This window comes from Otolemur garnettii, unplaced genomic scaffold (genome assembly GCF_000181295.1).
Source record: "Otolemur garnettii isolate 467f Iridium unplaced genomic scaffold, OtoGar3 scaffold00035, whole genome shotgun sequence".
In the NCBI taxonomy this organism is placed as follows: Eukaryota; Metazoa; Chordata; class Mammalia; order Primates; family Galagidae; genus Otolemur; species Otolemur garnettii.
In genome coordinates, this window is record NW_003852430.1 from 8,296,586 (window position 1) to 8,318,281 (window position 21,696).

General features: G+C 36.0%; 1 protein-coding gene across 5 annotated transcripts in view; it reads left to right on the plus strand.

The window, feature by feature from the left end:
- The window catches only part of PHF3 (PHD finger protein 3), a 105,753-nt gene that overhangs the window by 58,310 nt on the left and 25,747 nt on the right, over positions 1-21,696 (plus strand). For all 5 annotated transcript variants that reach the window (XM_023513130.1, XM_023513131.1, XM_023513129.1 and 2 more), the window contains 5 exons: positions 3,734-5,519; positions 11,272-11,581; positions 16,022-16,205; positions 19,804-19,951; positions 20,151-20,307. In XM_023513130.1, the coding sequence (XP_023368898.1) occupies positions 3,734-5,519; positions 11,272-11,581; positions 16,022-16,205; positions 19,804-19,951; positions 20,151-20,307 (2,585 nt within the window). The remainder of the gene's footprint in view (positions 1-3,733; positions 5,520-11,271; positions 11,582-16,021; positions 16,206-19,803; positions 19,952-20,150; positions 20,308-21,696) is intronic.

Genomic DNA, 21,696 nt, shown 5'->3' on the forward strand with positions numbered 1-21,696 from the left:
GAGCCAGTTGTCGTTGTTTAGCAGGCCTGGGCTGGGTTCTAACCTTATAGCCTCGGTGCATGTGGCTGGCGTTGTAACCACTTTGCTACGGGCGCTGAGCCTAACTCTTCCATTTTAGTGATGTACTTCTTCCAGTAGTTTTGTGAGAAAAGGACCATTGAGATACTCTTTTTAAACCTTACATGTCTGCAATTATACTTAATTTTGTCTGACAATGGAATCTTGGGCTGGTTGGACATAAAATTCAAAGTTGGAAATAATTTTCCTTCAGAAATATTGAGGATGTTTTATTTTCTTCTAACTTTAGTATTGTTAAGCTTATTTTTAATTTTTTTGAGGAGGAGATATATAATGTACTTTCTTGAAGTTGTGGAATCTTTCTCCTCAGCTCTTGTGTGTTGATTCATGATTATCTTGGGGTGGGTGTATTTTATGTATTGGGCTATGTGCTCTTAGTGAGTAGATCTTTTAGTCTGAAAACTACTGTTCACTTCTGGGAGAATTTCTTGAATTATTTCATTGTTAATTTCTCTTACTAGCTCTTGATTTCTGGAGTTGTTAATTTGTCAGGTAGTAAGGACCAGCCCTTTCATTTGCCTTATCTTTCCTACTTTCTGCTACTTTGTCCTTTTCCTTTACTTGTTAAAATTTTCTCATATCTATCTTCCAGCATTTCCACCAAGGAAAGTTTTGTATTTCTGATTGCTAAATGTTCCTTTTTTGTGTATGTCTTTTTTTTTTTTTTTTTTTTTTTTTTTTTTTGTGTCAGAGTCTTTCTTTGTCATCCTTGGTAGAGTGCCATGGTGTCACAGCTCACCATTCTTGGGCTAAAATTATTCTCTTCTCTCAGCCTCCCAAGTAGCTGGGACTACAGGCGCCCACCACAACGCCTGGCTATTTTTGTTGCAGTTGTCATTGTTGTTTATTTGGCCCAGGCTGGGTTCGTGCTGTAACCACTATGCTACGGGTGCTGAGCCAGTCTTTTTTTTTTTTTTTTTTTCCAGTAAAGATATTAATGGTGTTTTAAAAAGTTTTTATCTCCTTCTGTAGTATCTATTTGTCTGTCTAAAAGTAATTTTTTTAAAAATGTTTTTGGCCTCCATCTTTCTTTTGGCCTCCTGAAATGTTTGATCTTGATTATTGCTCATGTTTAATGGTAGGGAACTAAAACTGTGGAACTTCTAAGTCTGTAAGTTGGTTTTGCCAACTGTGAGCATCACACTGTAGAGTGATCTGACTGCTGCTTTTGGTAGAACCCCAATAATCAGAATTTAGGTTGTTCTCCATAGTCTTCATTAGATTGCTGGCATATTATGGGAGCCTTTGAGGGAAGCCAACTGGGGCTTCTTAGCTTTCGGTATTTACAGATTGACTTAATCTCACAAGTTTCAGTGTACTTTACTGCTACTCTCAACTGTGCCTGATGTTTCTTCATCTAGAGACCCTATTTTACTCTCTGTCCAGAGAATAAACCATCAGTTTGGGATTAGGACCAGGGAAAGGCAGTTGCCCAACAGGTGAACCAGGCTAGAAGAGGCTCTAACAGCTGCTTTTAAGGAGCTTTAAGTCTATCTTGATTTAACCACCCACCTTCATTTCCTCTTGAGAATCATCTGGGCCTGAGGCTCTTGTGGCATTCGTGTTGTTAGCGTTTGCCAAGACTGCCCGTTTAGTGTTTGTCACTTTTTAGTCTCCTACATGATTTACTTTTTTCTTTCTTTTTTTTTTTATTGCTGTTGTTTGCAGAAAAAGTGACTTTATCCTTTGCTTTAATAAGTTACTATTGAAAGACAATTTTTTTTTCTTTTTGAGACAGAGTCTCACTTTGTCACCATCTGTAGAGTCTGTGGTATCATAGTTCACAGCAATCTCAAACTCGTGGGTTCAAGTGATCTGATTGCTCAGCCTCCTAAGTAGTTGGGAATATAGGCACCTGCCACAAGACCCAACTATTTTTAGAGACAGTCTCACTCTTGCTCAGGCTGATCTCAAACTTCTGAGTTCAAGCAGTGCACCCACCTTGGCCTCCCAGAGTGCTAGGATTACAGGCATGAGCCACCATGCATGGCTTGAAAGACAGTTTTTTATCTAAATAACTTTGCAGTTAAATATGCTATTCCCTTGTCATTTTTAGCAACTACTGAGTATTAAAGGTTCTTAATTTATTAATGAGTAATGGTGCTAAAATTTCTTCATTTATTTCAAGGACAATTAAAGTAGAGCTGTAAATTACTACAGGCTGTCGTTAAAACTTTAACAGTCATTTAAACACTGAAACAAAATTTTATTAAACATTTAGTTCCTTAAAACGTAGCACGTGGTAAACAGTTCCTAATCCACCAAAAAATATTTAAAAGTTGTTGAGTACTTACCTAGTGTCTAATTGTGCTAAGTCCTAGGGAAGTTAGAAAGGGTCCCAAGATGAGGATGACTGTATAATTTATTGTCCAAACTGGGACCGTTACTGAGAGTGAAAAAGAGTATTGTTGATAATTACATCAGAACGATATACGTCGCCTAGAATTGTTCTAGGTTAATGAGGATATATACCTTTTATAAGGTTCTTAGAGTTCAGTGATAAATTTGTGGGTTCTCTGCTTAGTTGATTATTTTTTTTCTTTCTTTTCTTTCTTTTTTTGAGACAGAGTTTCATTTTGTTAGCCTCGGAAGAGTGCCATGGTATCACAGCCCACAGCAACCTCAAACTCTTGGGCTTAAGCAGTTCTCTTCACTCAGCCTCCTAAGTAGCTGGGACTCTAGGCACCCACCACAACGCCCGGCTATTTTTATTTTTTGGTTGTAGTTGTCATTGTTGTTTGGCAGGCCTGGGCTGGATTCAAACCCGCCAGCTCTGGTGTATGTGGCTGGTGCCCTAGCCGCTGAGCTACAGGCGCCGAGCCTGCTGAGTTGATTATTTAGCTCACTTTTCTTTCCAGGTCTCTGCACTTGTGTTTCTCTTTCCCTCAGGGGGAGGTACCAGGGCAGGGAAAGGGGATTCTTCATTAGGAGCATTGTTAAAAGTGGGAAGCTTTATTAAATATTTTCATGCTTCATTTTGCCTTATGATACATTTCCTTGGATTAAATTTTTTGCACTGTAATTTATTTTTTGGTGATCTTTGTGTGGTATTTTACAGTATGGGTCATTTCTTAGGACTAGTAGGAATGCGAACATGGTGGTAAAGGGAATTACATTGATAAAGGAGTTAGAGTTCGTGTGAGGCTTTATCTTAAAATTGGCAGAGGTCCTGTTCCTAATGAGTTTAGTTGACATTTTACTAAATTTACTGAATTTATTTGGTTTTATATATTTAGGAATATATTTTATATATTTAGAAATATTTACTATTTTAAAATATATGATGGTCTTTATTTAAGATAGGCACTAATGGTAAAGGAAGCTTATTTTACTTATTTTACTCCCAGGTTACTGCTTATGGGTAAGAGACTTGATGTGAAAACATTTTCTTGGAGTAAGATATAATACAAGTCTGAATTTTACAGAGGTTTTTTTCCTACTGCCAGAATTCAGAGAAAATTTTGATAAGTAGAAAATTTACATACATAAAGTTGTATGTAAATGTATATATAATCACCATCGTGAGTACATTTTTGTTGAAATGAGCAAATTTTATAGCTCAGAGTAAGGAAGTGATATATTCTGAATTGTATTGAAATAACACATGGTATAATAGCTAAATGTTGTTTTTGTTTTTATTTTTTCCCTGTGATAGAGCAAGTAAGAAGTTTACGACAAAGCACTATTGCCAAGCGCTCAAATGCAGCACCTTTAAGTAACACAAAAAAAGCATCTGGGAAGACCGTGTCTACCCCTAAGGCAGGGGTGAGACAACCAGAAAGAAGTCAGACTAAAGAAGAAGTTTGTACTTCACTGAAACCCGAGTACCATAAAGAGAACAGAAGGAGCAGCCGACACAGTGGGCAAGTTGAAGCAGTACCAGAAGAAGTATCAGTGTCTCTGAGTCAGTCTTCAGTGTCATCTTCTCTTGAAATGAAGGATGAACCTGGATTAGATTCTGAACATAAGTGTAATAATCAGGAAGAAGCACATGTGGCATCTCATGAATTGAATTGTCCACTTCTTTCAGAGACTTGTGTTACTCTTGAAGAAAGGAAAAATGAAGCTTTGATGGAATGTAAAATTAAGACTGTTCGTAGCCCCTTGTTTAAGTTTTCAGATAAAGAATGTGAACAGAGTGATTCCATTCCAGGTAAAATGGATGAGGCTGTTGTTGAAGAATTGATAACAAAGGGAAAAGTTGAACAAGACTCAAAGGAGACAGTAAAATTATCTCACGAAGATGATCGAGTTATTGAGGAACCTGGATCTTCGGCTGGTATTTCTGCTGACATTGCTTGTACAAATCCAAATGAGACAGAAAAGAACCTTATAGGTGTGTCTAGTTCTGTGGATGAAGTTACTGACTGTAATTTGGAATTGAAGACTACCATGGATGTTTCTGATGATAAAGCTGAGAACTCCCTTCAAAGAAGTAAAATGGAACCATTGGGTTATTGCGAGGACACAGAGTCTAATAAGCAGTTACAGAGCCCTGAGTTTACTAGATCAAACTTAGAGGTGGTTGATACCAGTACTTCTGAACTAGAAAGTAATATTTTAGAAACTGCTGTTTGTAATGTGCCTGATCCAGATTCAGAACAGTTGGCTATTACTGAAAGTCCTCAAATGGACTCTCATGAAACATCAAACCTTCCGGATGACGGAAACAGCCAGTCAAGTAATGTTTCTTACATGGAGTCAAAAAACATAAAGTCAAAACACACAAAAACTGTAATTCATTCTAGGCAAAACATGACCACAGATACTCCCAAGAAAATTGTGGCAGGGAAGCATGAAGTACTGCAGAACAGAACTAAAGTTAGTGTCAAAAGTTTGAAACGGAATGCTAATGAGCCAGGACCTCAGCAAAATTTTCATAGAGTCAAAGTTAGGAAAAAACAAGTTGATAAGGAGCCAAAGATTCAGAGTTGCAATTCTGGGGTTAAATCCATAAAAAACCAAACTCATTCTATACTAAAAAGAACAGTACAGGATCAAAATTTAGTACAAATTTCCAAACCCATAACTCATTCTTTGAGTGATAAGCCTCATGGTCACCCCGGTTGCTCTAAAGAGCCTCATCATCCTGCACAAACTGGACATTTGCTACATTCCAGCCAGAAACAGTGCCATAAGCCTCAGCAGCAGGCCCCAGCAATGAAACCTAATAGTCATATGAAGGAAGAGCTTGAACATACAGGTGTTGAGCATTTTAGAGAGGAAGATAAACTGAAACTGAAAAAACCTGAGAAGAACCTACAACCCCGCCAAAGGAGAAGCAGCAAAAGTTTTTCTTTGGATGAGCCACCATTGTTTATTCCAGACAACATTGCTACCGTAAAAAGAGAAGGTTCTGATCATAGCTCCTCATTTGAAAGCAAATATATGTGGGCTCCCAGCAAGCAGTGTGGGTTTTGCAAAAAACCACATGGCAACAGGTGTGTGTGGGTGTGTATGAGTGATGTGTACATTGAAGAGAAATTACTTCCTTGGGGTGGGATTAGCATGAGAACTTTTTCATAGAAAGAAATTATTTAACATACAAAGACTTGCAAAAACAAAAATCCATCATCAACCCTGGATAAATGATAGATGGAACCACTGAATTTACAAATATATCAACCCAGAACATTTATAAAAATATGTGATCAACAGCTGACATATATGAAAATGTTTTGTCATTGTAACCAGTTAGAGAGTATAATTTAGTTGTTGCATCTGAAAAAAAAGAAAAAACAGAAACTTCTTACTGATAAGAAAATTGTTATGCTGCTTTAGGTGTGTAAGTTATATATCATTTTATTTGGCCTAAGAAGAACTAGTAATAAAGTATGAAGGTCATAACGAAAACTCTATTTTTCTTTTGAAGCTTTTTGGGGGTGGGCTTGGGGTTTTTTTTTGTTTTTTTGGGGAGGGGGTAAAATGTAGCACATTAAAGACTTAATACCATTACTTCATAACTCTCAAACTTGACCTTGGAATGAAATTTGATAACTAAACAACTGTTAATTACCCAGGTGAATTTTGTATGTAACACGAAATAGAGTGAAAACATGTACTTCTTTTTTCATTGTTTTAGTAATATGGAGAATTTTTTTGTTAATTCCAATCTTTAAAAATTTTAGAGGTGATCTTGATTTTTAGCACTGCTTTTTATTCTTTCTTAGGATTCAGTGTTTTGTAGTTTTCTGGTGTTGTGCTCCTAACTCCAGTGTATTTTTTGCTAGCTTTTTAAGAAAAGGAGAACAAGAGATGAAGTGAAGTTTGCAGCTACAAGATTATCCTGTTCAAGTGTTCACATTGCTGTTGGAACGTCTATCAACACTGATGATAAAAGAATATTATAACCTGTGCATTATATTATTATCCTCACTCACGAAAGTACATGTTAGAGTGACTTTCCCTAGCCCTGTCAGATTACATCAAAACGGAACTCTTTAGGGAGGCACAATTTAGTAAACTGTGTTGTAACACCTTTTTTTTTTTTGGAGGGAAGGGGATCATTATGCTGAGAATGAGCAGGAACTGTTGGAGCTATTTAAAAAATAAGGTTATGTCAAAAAGGAGCTCTTCATTTGTGATTTATTTGATAGCCTGTTTATAGTATTGGGTTAGTTTATAACCATATATTCCCAGTTTTTAAAAATTGTGACTTGTTTTTTAGTACAGTCCTATATTTGCCCTTAATTATATGCTCTTTATGGTTTTTAAAACTGTAAAACACTTGACTCAAATATTTTAAAGTGGGCCTGCAGTTTTCAGGCCAAGAGAATTAAGGGTTGAATGATGCTTTTAAGCGTTTAAAATGTCAACCCTTTTCTCTCTGCTAGAATCTTATAAAAATTATCACACTAACATCTGACCAGAGAAATGGAATAGGAGCCTTAATTTAATAGTTCCCAAATAGAACTTTGGCATAGACTGGAAGCCGTGTTAAAATCTGTTATAATGTAGCTTTTAAAAAAATAAACTTCTGATACCCCAGTCTTCAAGAGTTTGCCCAGCTTGCTTAGTGATGACTGTCACTTCACCAACATCAGAACTTACTTTCCTAAAAGGAAGAAGAGGTGTTAGTATCTCCATCTGCCACTGCCTCATTCCCCCAAATCCCCTGTTTTTAAGCCTGATGGCACCTTTTGGATCTACTCTGTAGAATCTAGAGTTTCTTTGCCCTGGTTTGGAAAATGACTTAGAATGTTAAGATGTGTAGGGATTTGGGTTTCACTCTGTGTAATTGACCTGAATAATATATATTAACATTGGAACCAATCAATATTGGAAGCGGCATTTCAGATTCTTCAATTTTGTAAATAAAGAAGCCTATTTAATTGATCGTTTTTTTTCCTTTACATATTATCTAGCCTTCACTATTACTTTTGATACATTGTGCTTGTGTACATTGAGCTTACTCAAAAAATGCATCTGTCCTGCAGCATGTAATTTTCTTGTTTTAATCTTTGTGTAGGGATATGAATTTATTAGGCAGGGCATATTTGAAAATAATTTTGATCCTTCTCTTTGATTTCATGCACTAGACACTTTGAAAGCTATTTGTTAATATGACATATTTTCTAGCATTTGTGACAGCTTTGCTTCAACTCTGTAGCATTTTACACACGTCACAGCTGAGGTTAGATTCCTTGTATGTGCTTCCAGTTGGAAATTATATTTTGTAATACAGATCTTTATTCATGGCGCTGCCAGATGTAATATTTGACTATAAGCAACTTGTATATCTATCCTCAAGATAGTAGGTATTGACTCTTAAGAGTCAGCAAACACATCATGCTGTTTTTGCTTCTGTATATTTTTCTGGTTCAGCCTTATACTAAAGTTACATTGAATAGTTAAAACAGATTAACACTTTTTTTTTTTACATTAATGAGACTTGAACATCTGTTAAACATAAGCCAGTTGACATTTTTTAAGGAAGAAATGTTAGTCTTTCCATGTCATCTACCTTGTGGTTTCTGTCTCTCCACTTCTCTAGAAGGTGCTTGTACTTTTAGTTTGCATTATGCTTTGTTGCCCTCAGTTGTAGATTAGTGTATTGGATAAAATTAAAAAAAAAAAATAGCTTCTTAGCAACATGTGCTTATAGCTTTCTACTGTGTATTCAAACAAAAATTATTTCTGAGAATTTCTTGTAGAATAAATGATTCTGTTTTTCTCAGGATTTTAAGGCTTAGGTTGATGAGTATTTTTCTTTGCAAGTTAGATTGTTAGTAATAAAACTGATCTAATGTCTATGTGGAATATAATATTTTATCATAAAAGAGTTGAGTACATACACATTCACAATCACATGGTCTAGGCTGTTACCAAGAAACACTTGTCAGAAGTCCATGTTGTAACACCTACAATGTTAGTGAACATGTGATGAATTCGTCAAGAGCAGGAGTTTTCAGTGTTACCGCTGTACTTTGAAGGAACTTGAAAATATTCTAAGGATATTTTTTGGCTCATGCCATAAAAGTAAAGATTAAGAGCTGTAAATTAATTTTGAATTTTCTCACAGTAGGCCTAGCTTACTTTATTTTTATTTTATGTATGAACATACGGAGAGGACAGTATTGCTGCTCTTCCCATTAACAGATACTGCCCTGCTCCAGTTAATGGATCTTAAGCTAAACTCCATATAACACTGATTTCGCAGTAATAGCTTTAACATCTAGGTTATAGTCTTTTCCTTAAAATGGGCTTTCCTCCTGATAATTAGAAATTCAAGGACAGGGTAGAATAATAGAGTAAATATTAGCTAGTCCCTCCTTCTATACTCCCCTATTCTTCACTTTGAAAAAATAATAGCTTGAAAAAGGAAGAAAGTAGATTTTCTTTAATGGAATAGGACATTTTAAAATAGTATAAAATGTTGATAGTATTTCTAAGTTGTACACCTAAAAATGATTCATATTTTTATTTTTGGGTAACCAGAAATAGAAGTTATTTTTCCACATAGGAAAATTATTTTTATCAATGTCATTTCTTTATTTCTCAGAAAATTTTCTGTAGCTGCTATTTACATAAAATCTAAATGCTGTAGATGGCACTAGAGATTTGCTTTTCAGAACCTCTCAAATTTGAGACATTTCCAAAATAAACTCGAAAGAGGCATAGTGAAATAATTGCTTGAAAAATTTGATGATCATAAAATTCTTCCTTAAGTCAAACAAAAAATTTGGAAATACCATAATATATGCTTTATAATTCGACCTTTAGATCTGAATTTGGGACAAAAGCATAGTCTAGGCTTTTAAGTCTTTTCTCACCAAAACTAGCCTAGACTTGTTCTGAAGAAATCTTAATAGAGCTTGATCATGGAAGGGAAATCATTAGCTTTCCCTCAATATTTCAAAAACTCCAAATTGGACAACTTTTCAAGAAGTAGCAGATGTAACTTTGAACCTCGAATGAAAGACCAAGCACTGTGTTATTCAAACCTTTGTTTTGTGTGCGTGTTGGCTGCAGTTATCTGTAACATTGAAATATTATGGATACATCAAAAATCTCAAACCCAGACAAGACTATTTCTACCTTGCAAATATATCAATTACATTGTTTAAAAGATTTCTTACCTGACTTGTGAACAAGTTTATTATTTTTGTTTTTAAAACCAATCATTGGGGAGATGAGGACTTAACCTGATAAAGCACAGGCATTATGATGTACAGAAAGATGAATTAAAGGAGAAAGTCTCCTTCACAAGGCAGGGCAGTGGTTTGGTATACAATGGAGAGGCACAGGAGGAAGGAGAGAAGGAAGTGCCACTGCTGAGGAGTAAGGCATTTGCTATGACTTTAAAAACACCTGTAAACGTTGAAACTCGTAATTTTTTATTTATTTTATTATTATTATTTTTTGCAGTTTTTGGCCAGGGCTGGGTTTGAACCCACCACCTCCAGCATATGGGGCTGGCGCCCTACCCTTTTGAGCCACAGGTGCCGTCCTGAAACTCGTAATTTTTATACTTAATATTTCCAACATTAAAACAGGACCTCTAGTCCCTATCACCAGTGTATTACTGTTAGCTTTTTTAAAAAAAGTTTGACATTGCTGGTGGGTCTACTATTATCAAAGTCTGTAGAACAAAGCCTTTTAAATCATTAAAGAACATATCTAAATCTGCTAAGTCTTAGACATACCATGAATTGCTAGCCTGAAGAAGGAAAAAGGGAAATATTAGGAATCGTTATTTGAAGTGAGCATTTTAGCTTTCCTAACAGTGGGTTAAGAAATACGTAAAAAATTTCTCCCTTAAATTGCTGCTTATAATATCTGATGTACCATTTTATTCGAAAGTGATTATAGATACTCTCTCCACCTCACCTATTCCTTCTGAAAATTACAGATCCTCTTTTTAAACTAGGAAATGGAAGCTCTTTTTAGAGTCATAAATCAGATGTGCCTATACTTTTCCTATTAGTGAAGTAATTTCTTAGCTAAGATGAAATAAAGGGAAAACAGGGAGATTGGGAATTAAAATGTCTAACCTGCACACTAATATCTTCATTTTAAGATGATATTTATTTGAGAAAACAAGTTTATCTGAAACACATGAGCATTAGTAAGGAAGTTCTTCACACTGGAAAGTACATGAAAAGATTTTTTTCAGCTGAATCACTGATGACATGAACTAGAATATATTGAGCTAAAGTTATATAATTAGGATGGCGAGTAAGCAGTTTGAGAGGCTTCCTATGTTCACGAACTGCATTTTTGTTACTTTTATCCTGCAATTTAAAAAGAATTTGTTGAATGAACAGTTCTTACCAATTTTATGTGTGATTTCAGGTCTGTGGTAATGTAGCTATAACTTTGATGAATTGTGTGTGATCAGATTATCTCAGAAATCTTACCGCCCTTCTCAGTGGAGAAATGAATTGCTATTCTGTGCTTTGTTTATGCTGTATAGTATTTTATGCTGGCAAAGGTCAGTTATCCTTTATTTTCTTTCTGATTGATCGGCCCTCTCCACCCCCCAGTATTTTCTTATTCATACCAGAGGGGAAATGTTTAAATGTTTCATTTTCATACAATATTATTCTCTTTGAAAACTTGCTCCACGTTAGCTTACAGAAGGAGGAAAGATGGAAAAAATGCAAAATGTTGGAATACCAAATATTGGAAATTTCGGCTCACTTTTGACATTTTTTTTTAATATCAAAGTTTTGTTGTTTTGTTTTTTTCCAGGTTTATGGTTGGCTGTGGGAGATGTGATGACTGGTTTCATGGTGATTGTGTTGGGTTAAGTCTTTCTCAAGCACAGCAGATGGGAGAGGAAGACAAAGAATATGTGTGTGTAAAGTGTTGTGCTGAAGAAGATAAAAAGACTGAAATACTAGATCCAGATATTTTGGAAAATCAAGCCACAGTTGAAGCCCATAGTGAAGATAAAACAATGGAATGTGAAAAGCTTGGCTTATCAAAACACACAACAGCAAATGACAAAAGCAAGTATGTGGATGAGACAGTGAGGCACAAAGTCAAAATTTTAAAACGGGTGAGTTTTTCATTTAAGAGCCTTTATAGATGATGAGAATTTTGACATTTCTTTTTAGGTTCTCAGTTCTATTGTATATTTTCAAAGATTCATATTTAAGATTTTTTCCACAATCTTGGTGAAACTAGTAGTGATTCCTTCACAATATACAAGTCTTACATCTTACAGTCTTTTGTGCTATTTCTAGTCTGTCCTTTGGTAGTGGTGGATGTGTCTGTTTTCTTTTGGTCCTAAGTGTAGATCATGCTTGCTAAGTTTTTTAAAAAAAAAAGGCTTAAAGCCGTAATTACTTCCTAATCCTTTAACCATTTGACTGTATTATTTTCAAGTAGGAGAGTAATTTTTTATCTCTGTAAAGAAAAATAATTCTTTTAACTTTGTCTCATTATTTCCTTAGAACTCTCACCGCATAATTTTTCTCTTAAAATGTGGACTCCTAAAAAGTTAACAGTTATTCCTAGTTTTATATTCTTCTGACAGTATCTTCTAAATAGAAATTTCAGGCTCAGCGCCTGTAGCTCAAGTGGCTAAGGTGCCAGCCACATACACCAGAGCTGGTGGGTTCAAATCTGGCCTGGGCCTGCCAAATAATGACAACTATAACCAAAAAATAGCCGGGTGTTGTGGCAGGCACCTGTAGTCCCAGCTGCTCCAAGAGAATCGCTTAAGCCCAGGAGTTGGAGGTTGCTGTGCACTGTGATGCCCTGACACTACCCAGGATGATAGCTTGAGGCTCTGTCTCAAAAAAAAAAAAAAATTTTAAGATATTTAGTCTTTAAGAGAAGAAATGTGTAAAGGAGATATAGCATCTTATCTAATTATTGTTTTAATCCTCATTGTCAGTCTTTTTCATTATTGTGACTTTTCTAGTCATTAATTTGTTTTTATAGAATATTGATAGAGAAGACATACTAGCAACAAATATATATGGATAGGCAAATATAATAATATAAAAAACAGAGAACATGATTCTGTGCCTGTGGCACAGTGGTTATGGCACCATCCACATACACCAAGGCTGGTGGGTTAGAACCTGGTCCAGGCCAACTAAACAACAATGATAACTGCAACAAAAAATTAGCCAGGTGTTGTGGCAGGTGCATGTAGTCCCAGCTATTTGGGAGGCTGAGGCAAGAGAATTGCTTAAGCTCAAGGGTTTGAGGTTGCTGTGAGCTGTGACGCCTTGGCACTCTACCTAGGGTGATAGTGAGGCTCTTGTCTCAAAAAAAAAAAAAAAAACAGCATGAATTTTAGAGTTGGTAGGAACCTTAAAAATCTTTCAGTCCTACCATTTTGATTTGATAATATGCTCTATAACATTTATAGGAAGTGATGACCTATCGCAAACCAATGCAGAGAATGGGAGCGAACCAGAGTGGAATTGGTGGGGAACAAGGAAAATATAGTACAAGAACAGACACAGAAACAGAGATGGGATGGGGAGGTCTGACTGAGCTGATGGCTGCAGCCAGCACCAAAGCACAAAATCAGCTTTATTTTATTGTGTCTGTACAGGGTTGTCCAGTGGGAAGTAGCATAGACAATATGGGGAAATATCACAAACAAAAGATATAATTTTGGTCTTACAGTACAATTGGAAAATATAAATGACTTTAATAAGGATAAATCATCTTGTTTAATGGTTTCTACTCAACTTCATTAACGTAAGAAGAAGGGCAAGATCATGAGGTTCTCAGCATAGTTGACAAAACAGAGAAAGAACTATGTGACTTAGTAGTTTCTACACAACTTGATTAACATATTGTAAGATGTAAGAAGGCAAAGATCACAAGGGTCTCTGCATAGTTAACTGGACAAAGAAAGAGCTCTGTGACTTTTGGCAGAGGGAGCATGAAGAAAGGAATATGTGGTTGTTCTGGGAATGGAGGAAAAGCAGTTGGGGGTTCATTCCCTGAATGTTCCCCAGGCTGTGGGGCTTTTGCCACCTCATGGCCTGTTCTCCACAGTGATCTAACTTCTATTTGAAAACCATCACAGGGGAATACATCTTTGGGTGTTTTTTTGTTTGTTTGTTTTTTGAGACAGTGTCTCATGCTGTTACGCTGGGTAGAATGCCCTGGTGTCACGCTCACAACAATCTCAAACCTTAGGCTTAAGTGATTCTCGTCTCAGCCTCCCAAGTAGCTGGGACTACAGGTACCCACCACAACGCCCGGCTGTTTTTGGTTGCAGTTGTCGTCGTTGTTAAGCAGACCTGAGCCGGACTCCAACCTGCCAACTTTGATATATGTGGCTGGCACCCTACTCACTGAGCTACTTTGTTTTTAAGCAGCTCTAATTGTTAGAAAGTTCTTCAGTTCAAACAGATTTGTACCTCTGAAAACTTCATTTCTTTGAAAGTTTTCTATTAAAACTAATTTTTCTGTAACATTAATGGAAGGTAATTCTGATTGAGGAGCACGTTTCCTCCAGAATCTTTCCCATTATTTGTAAACTCAGTTCTTTAAGATATTCTTTGTATAACAAATCTGGATAGAATTCTAGTTTGCCAAATCCTTGTAGCATCCAATTTTTTTTGTGTTCTAAGACTTTTGAAAATCAAATTCTCTCTGATACTTGCTATTATATGTTGGTTTGATGAGCATCAAAGTAATTGATAACCAAGGACCTCATTGGCAGTGTTGTGTAGCATGTCTTTAGAAAGCATCTATTTATTACTATTAATCTTGTGTACAAGTACTTGACAATTTAAAAATACAGTTTGTCTCTTAGTGCCTGTAGCTCAGCAGTTAGGGCACTGGCCATGTACACTGGGGCTGGCAGCATTCAAACCTGGCCTGGCCTGCCAAACAATAATGACAACTACAGCCCCCAAAATAGCCAGGTGCTATAGCAGGTGCCTGCAGTCACAGCTTACTTGGGAGGCTGAGGTAAGAGAATCGCTTAAGCCCAACAGTTTCAGGTTGCTGTGAGCTGTGATGCTAGAGCACTCTACTTAGGGCTACAAAATGAGACGCTGTCTCACAGAAAAAAAAAAAAGAGAAATGCAATTTGTTATATTGTCATTTAGCCCAGTTGTATCCATCTTGCTTAAAAAGACATTTTAAAATACTAACGTTGTCGGTGTTTAGAGAAATGCCTCTATCCAGTCTCTGTAAGAAAAGGAACGGAGGTTAGTTGGATTTTGTACGTATATACTCTATGCCAAGCAGTCACTGCTTCCTTTTCTTTTTGATGTGAACTAGTGGATCTTACTTGGGTTTATCTGATGTTAATTTATGGAATTTGCTTTTCAAATGTCACTTCTTATTCTTAGATTTTAATGTTGCACCATTTACTGACTTTCTATTGTATGCCAAGCATGTTATTACTACCTGCCTTGGATATATAACAAAGAAATATATTCCTGTTCTCAAGAAAGTCTAGTTGGGAGGTAAAAAATAGACAAGTTAATAAAAAATTTAGTTCTAGTTTATAGAACAATCACTTTTTATGTACTTTCTCTTAAAACCTGTGGTTACAAGGGTGTCTGTACACAGTGTGGTTTCCCCTGTCTTTGAAACATACTAGTATTGTAATTAATTTCTTCCAAGGATCTCAGAATTCCACTTTCACTAGTGATTCTTTTCTTTTCTTTTTCTTGTTTTTTGAGGCAGAGTCTCACTATGTTGCTCTCGGCAGAGTGCTGTAGAGTCACAGCTCACAGCAATCTCACACTCTTGAGTTTAAGCAATTGTCTTGCCTCAGCCCTCTAAGCAGCTGGGACTACATACTCACAATTTCCGGTTATTTTTTTGTTGCAATTGTCATTGTTTTATCTTTAGCTGGCCTGGGCTGGGATTGAACCCGCCAGCCTTGGTGTAGGTGGCTGGCTCCATAACCACTGTGCTATGGGTGCTCAGCCCACTAGTGATTCTTAATGGGACATAATTAGGACCAGAGTAAGCAGGTTCCCTGATGATTAGTTCTACCTCATTGGATTTAAAATTGTCAATAAGCACACAAGAACTTAATTGATACACTTATATGTTCATATGACTTTATTTGCTTTATAAAGATAGTGAAAAATGTTTTCTCCACAATTTCATCCTTCTTTTTTCCATATCTACAGCCAGCTGAGATAACTCTTAATTACTTTATATCTAATTTTCTTTCTAAGATATTATTGAGAACATGCTGTTTATGTCCTTTGTTTCTCTTTCATAGGCTGTTAGATATTATGTACAAAATAGGTACTTAAAAAATAGATTTTTGAATGAAGGATAAATCTCATTTTTCCAGTGATTGAAAGCTATTTGTGTGCATGCTAAAACATTTAAACATTTACTGGGCTGAAGAATGAAATGTATTTGATATATTGATAGGGTATGGTATTAATAAAGTTGAAGTTTTTTCATCCACATACTATTGCATTTTGCTTTATATTTAAATATTGTTTCGTAGATTTCATTTCTAATGAATTAAGTACTGTTTTTCCAGGAGTCTGGCGAGGGCAAACATCCGTCAGACTGTAAAGATAATGAAATTAAAAAATGGCAGCTAGCTCCTCTTCGTAAGATGGGACAACCAGTTTTACCTCGGAGATCCTCAGAAGAAAAAAGTGAGAAAATATCAAAAGAGTCTACAACCATTATTTGCTTAGGAGAAAAATCTTCAAAGTCAGGTAATGAGTTTAACAGAATTATCATATACTAATATATTTATTTATTTTGTGTATAACTACTCATGTTTTTAAATATTTTTTAAAAATTAACATTTTTTAAATGGCATTAAAAATCATTGAGATGATTGGCTTTACTTGTAATTAAAAAAATTGCTCTAAATTCTGGAGAAACACTAGTGAACTTAAGGCTTCTCTCTTCATAGCCCTTGAGTACTAATGGGAGAAGACTGATAGGAAGTGGACAAGGAAATGGTACTTTATCAGAGCCTGTGACTAGAAAGTAGAGTAGTGAGAAAGTCACAATTAGGGAGAGGGATGGGGGCTTCTACTTTAGGTAGAATGGAAGAAGGAATGTGCAGGTGGGATTTGAAAGGATGGGAAGATTTTATGGAGGAGGGACTAGGTAAGAGACACAGCAAGCGTGGAGGCTTTAAGGCAGAATCAAGCTTGGTGCTTGAGGAGCAAGAAAGCCACTTAGAGTGATTGGACAATAATGCGTGAGGATAAAATAGTGGTAGAAGATGAGTTCAGAGAAAATTGTGTAGGACCTTTGAGGCCATCACAAAGAATTTATATGTTGTTCAGAATGTTATGAGAAGTGTTTAGAGGATTTTGTACAAGGGAATAATGCATAATGGATTATTGTGGTTGCATTATGCAGTTTGGATGGTAGTTGGTCAGGACTGATTAGGCGTCTATAGCAGTTATCCTAGGAATGAAATGAAGGTAGCTTGGAACAGAGGTGCAATAGAAGTAGTGAAAAGTGGTTAGATGTAGATACATTTTATGAGATTGACAGAATTTGCAGATCGATTAGGTACAGGTGAGTAAAAATAAAAACCTTAGAGGATGATTGGATAAATGTTGATGCCGTTGATTGAGATGAGAAAGAGAAAAAGATTGGGAGAGGAAAATTGAAAAGTTATGCTTCAACCATTGTCACTTTGAGATTCCTACCAGAAAGTTCAGGTGGAAATGTTGGAGTAAATCTTAGGCTGGTAAGTGTGGAGCTTGCAAAAATCTTGGGCAGGCAGTATATGGATTTGAGATTTATTAGTGTGTAGTTGTTAGTATAGGTTGATCTTCCTAAATTAGCAAATCCAAAATCTGAAACTTTTTTGAGAGTTGACGTGGTTCTCCAATATCATTTCAAATTTCAGATTTTCTTATTTGGGATGTTCAGCTGGTCATTATAATGCAGATATTCGAAAATCCAGAGTAAAACCACCAATTCAGAGTATTCTGGTTCCAGGCATTTCAGAAAAGGGATAATCAACTGGTATTTACAATCATGAATCTAGATTTAAACAGCTACGGAAGTTTGATAATGAAGAGACAGAAGCAGAGACCTTGGGGAGTGCTGGCATTTAGAAGTTGGGAGGAGGAGAAGATCCAGTAAAGGAGAACGAGGGGAAGCCTGTAAGAAGAGGAGAGCTAAGAGGCCATGGTGTTCTGGAAGCCAGAGGAAGTTTTGAGAAAGAAGGAATGATCAGCTGCATCAGCTGTTGTCTAGACATCTAATAAGATGAACACAGATTGTTAAAATCTGTGACTTAGAGAAATGGAGCTCATTGGTGACTTTGACTAGAAAGATTTTGGTGGAGCAGCAGGGACAAAAGCCAATTGTAGTGGTTTATGGTAGAATGGAAAGGGGAAGAACTGGGTATTAATTACAGACAACTTGTTGCTCTTTAAGGGAACAGAAACGATGGGGTGCTGGCTCTGCACCTATAGCTCAGCGGCTAGGGTGCCAGTCACATACACCAGGGCTGGTGGTTTCGAACCTGGCCCAGGCTTGCCAGACAACAGTGACAACGACAACAGAAAAATAGCCAGGTGTTGTGGGTACCTGTATTCCCAGCTACTTGGGAGACTGAGGCAAGAGAATCGCCTAAGTGCAAGAGTTTGAAGTTGCTGTGAGCTGTGACGCCGTGGCACTCTACCAAGGGTGACATAGTGAGACTCTGTCTCCAAAAAAAATAGAAAAGAAAAGAAATGGTGGGGTGGCTAGAGGTAGGTGTGGGGTCAAGGAATTTTTTTTTAAGCAGATACTATAGCATGTTTGTAAGACTAATGACCCGGGGGGAGAGAAGTAAAAAGCAGTGATGTAGGGAGAGGTGGTAGTTGACGCCAAGTAATGATGTAGGGAGAGGTGGTAGTTGACTCCAAGTAATGATGTAGGGAGAGGTGGTAGTGAACTTTATGAAGAGAACAGAGGGGATGGGAGGCACTCTGCATGAAGGGAGAAGATACAGGAAGATTGTATATGATAGGAGGAAGAACTGATACAGGTAGATTGACAATGGGAACATGGAATGGCTGACATTTTTTTTTCTCAGTGAAATATGAAATGAGCAAAGCAAATGAGATTGAAGTTGGGAAGGAGGAGGTATTGTTTTGAGAATAGAGGAGAAAAATTATGAAACAAAACTTTTTTATTTTATTTTTTATTTTTAAAAATTTTTTATAGAGACAGAGTCTTACTTTGTTGCCCTTGGTAAAGTACCGTGGGGTCACAACTCACAGCAACCTCCAGCTTTTGGGCTTAGGTGATTCTCTTGCCTCAGCCTCCTGAGTACCTGGGACTACAGGTGTCTGCCACAACACCCAGCTATTTTTTTGTTGTTGCAGTTTGGCTGGGGCCAGGTTTGAACCTGTCACCCTCGGTGTATGGGGCCGGCGCCCTACTCAGTGAGCCACAGGTGCCACCTGAAACAGATGTTTTTAAAAGTAGGCAAACAGATTTATTAGGGAAAGTTAATTGGGATTAGGGCAGAAAATTGAGTATAACCTACTTGATATTTGCAGTTATAAATTAAAATGAGATCTGTCAGTACCAATGTTTATTTTTCTCAAATTATCTTTAGCTGTTAGCCTATTTGAGTTACGGATAAAAGTTGGCTTTTACCAAAATTGTGGATTTGCTGCACAGATACTTAAAGGAGAGTGAATAAAAGTGTTAAGTATGCAAGGGAGTTGTAATAGTGAGGGACTATTTCATGTAAATTGATAATGTGGGAAAGTGAAGATACAAACATAGTAAAAATGCTAGATTTAATAATCGTTGAAATGAGGAGATTTCAGAATAAAGAGCTGGTATGATAGGTCAGAGTAGTATGATGTTTGACATTGAGATTTGGAAGCTTCACAGAAATTAGTAATGATAGGATGTTAAAAATCACTAAAGCTTAACATTCATATTAGTAATGTCAAGCACAGTTGAAAAGAGTAGAAGTTCATCAACTTTATGGTATAAGTAAGGTCATTATATTATCACGTAATAAATTCAGATTGAATTTTCTAAATAGATATTTTAAAGTTAATTGAAGTATATATGTGCAAAGTAGTTCCGAAAACCATTATCTAAATTGGAAAAGGGGCATGTGCATTTTATAACTTTAGGGCCACTTTTTAGTCACTGTTCATTTTAATTAGAATTTTAGTGTCAGGAATATTTCAATATGGACTGTGGATTCTGATCTTATTTCTAAATAGTGGCTTTTAATTTGTCCATCTTATTTGTAAACTTACATTGTATATGAAAAGGAAAATTTTTTTAAAAAAACGATTTAATGAGTTTGGTATTTATTTAAATTAGGTACTCATGAGAAGCAAGAGATGAAGAAGAAAAAAGTTGATAAAGGAGTGCCCTCTGTGCACCCTCCTGCTGCTCCTGCCTCCAAGCCGTCCACAGATCAGATCAGACAGAGTGTCAGACATTCGCTCAAAGAAATTCTCATGAAAAGGTAGCACACATTATTTATTTTAATAGTTTTGAAATGTACCATTGCATCATGCACATTAGGTGAGATCCCCCAAATATCTACCCTCCTATATGCCCCCTCCCCTCCTCTCTCTCTCCTCTAACACATACTATTATTGTAGAAGATTCAATAATACAGGCTTCACATGCTTGAAAAATAATTGAACTGTTCTGATTTTAAGACTTACAGACTCAAATTTGAAGGTACCAGAAGAAAAGGCAGCAAAAGTAGCGACAAAAATTGAAAAAGAGCTTTTCTCTTTTTTTCGGGACACAGATGCTAAATATAAGAACAAGTATAGAAGCTTGATGTTCAATCTGAAAGACCCTAAAAACAATGTGAGTACGTTTTGTTCATGTCTGCGGATATTTATGCTTCCAGCTTTTCTTGAATACATAGGTATCTAAGATTATAACACAGTAGTTCTATAATTTAATTAGAGTGAGACTGTAGAATTTTTTTCTAGTTTTAGAACACGTAATTTCAATAGTCTTTTTGCTGTGGATCTAAGTTAGGAATTATGTATAGTAATGGGTAGTACTGTCCAATCAGTCTGTTAAAATGCTAGACATGACTCATCTTGATTTATGTGAATTTTTTCTTTTAATGTTTTTTGAATAATCACCTTAATGAAAAAAAACTTCAAAAACTCCATTAAGCTAAAATTTGTAGCACTCTGTTATCACTTTTGAATTTAAATCTGAAAATAGAGCTGCATTCCTTAAAAAAGTAAATTACGTTTAGTTGAGAACTATTTTAAAACATTTTACTGAATTAACCATAACTTTGGTTCTAAGTATCTTTTAGCAGTGATGTAAGCATTAATTGCACTCCTAGGATATCTTGTTTCTACAGATTTCTTGTTTGGGACTGGGAAGAAATATAAAAGCTGCGAGAGAGAGAGAGAGAGAGAGAGTGTGTATTTGTGTATGTCAATGTCAGCATCAAAAGTAGGCCTTTCATTACCACAGTAGACAGAAGTCATGCCAGTGAACATGCTAAAAGTTCATAACATGATAGATTTCTGTGTGTGATATTTACAGGAGTTTTTGCTAGATGATTTGTTACAGATGATTTCTAGGTAACAGACTGTAATTAGATATAATCTCTTTGCATGCGAGGTTTTCTCGTAAGTGGTATAAATTTGTGTACGCATATTTTGCCACAGTATGTGATTTGAGATATTTTCCTGACATGTACAAATAGCTCCTTAAGAAGAACATACATTGTATAATCGCCATCATGGTCAGGGAGAATCAGATACTTCTGAATTATACAATCTGGAAGCTTTATTTCAGTAATTAAACAAAGACTTAATTTCCTTTAGGTTTCTTTCTTGCAGTTGGTTCTTTTTTCTGGAGTCCATCCAGCCTTTCAGGATTTAAATATGTGAAATCTTAAAAATATGAAAGTATCACACTGAGTAAAAGCTCTTTTACGCAGTACTTAGCTATGCTGTCGATTGGTTTATTATGATGGTTAGATTATGTCCCTGGTTAGACTTACTACAACTTTTGGATAGGTATTATAATGGTTCCACTGTGTATGCTTCTCTATTATGTGTTCATTTTTATATGAAATGCATGTTTTGTTGCCTTAGATAAATTTCTAGAATACAAAGCAGTCATTTATTCTGGGCAGTAGGTAATATATAAATCATTAAATATTTGTAAATCAAGCTTCAAAAATTATATCTTTATTGCAAATTTATGTATAGTAGCCTGTTT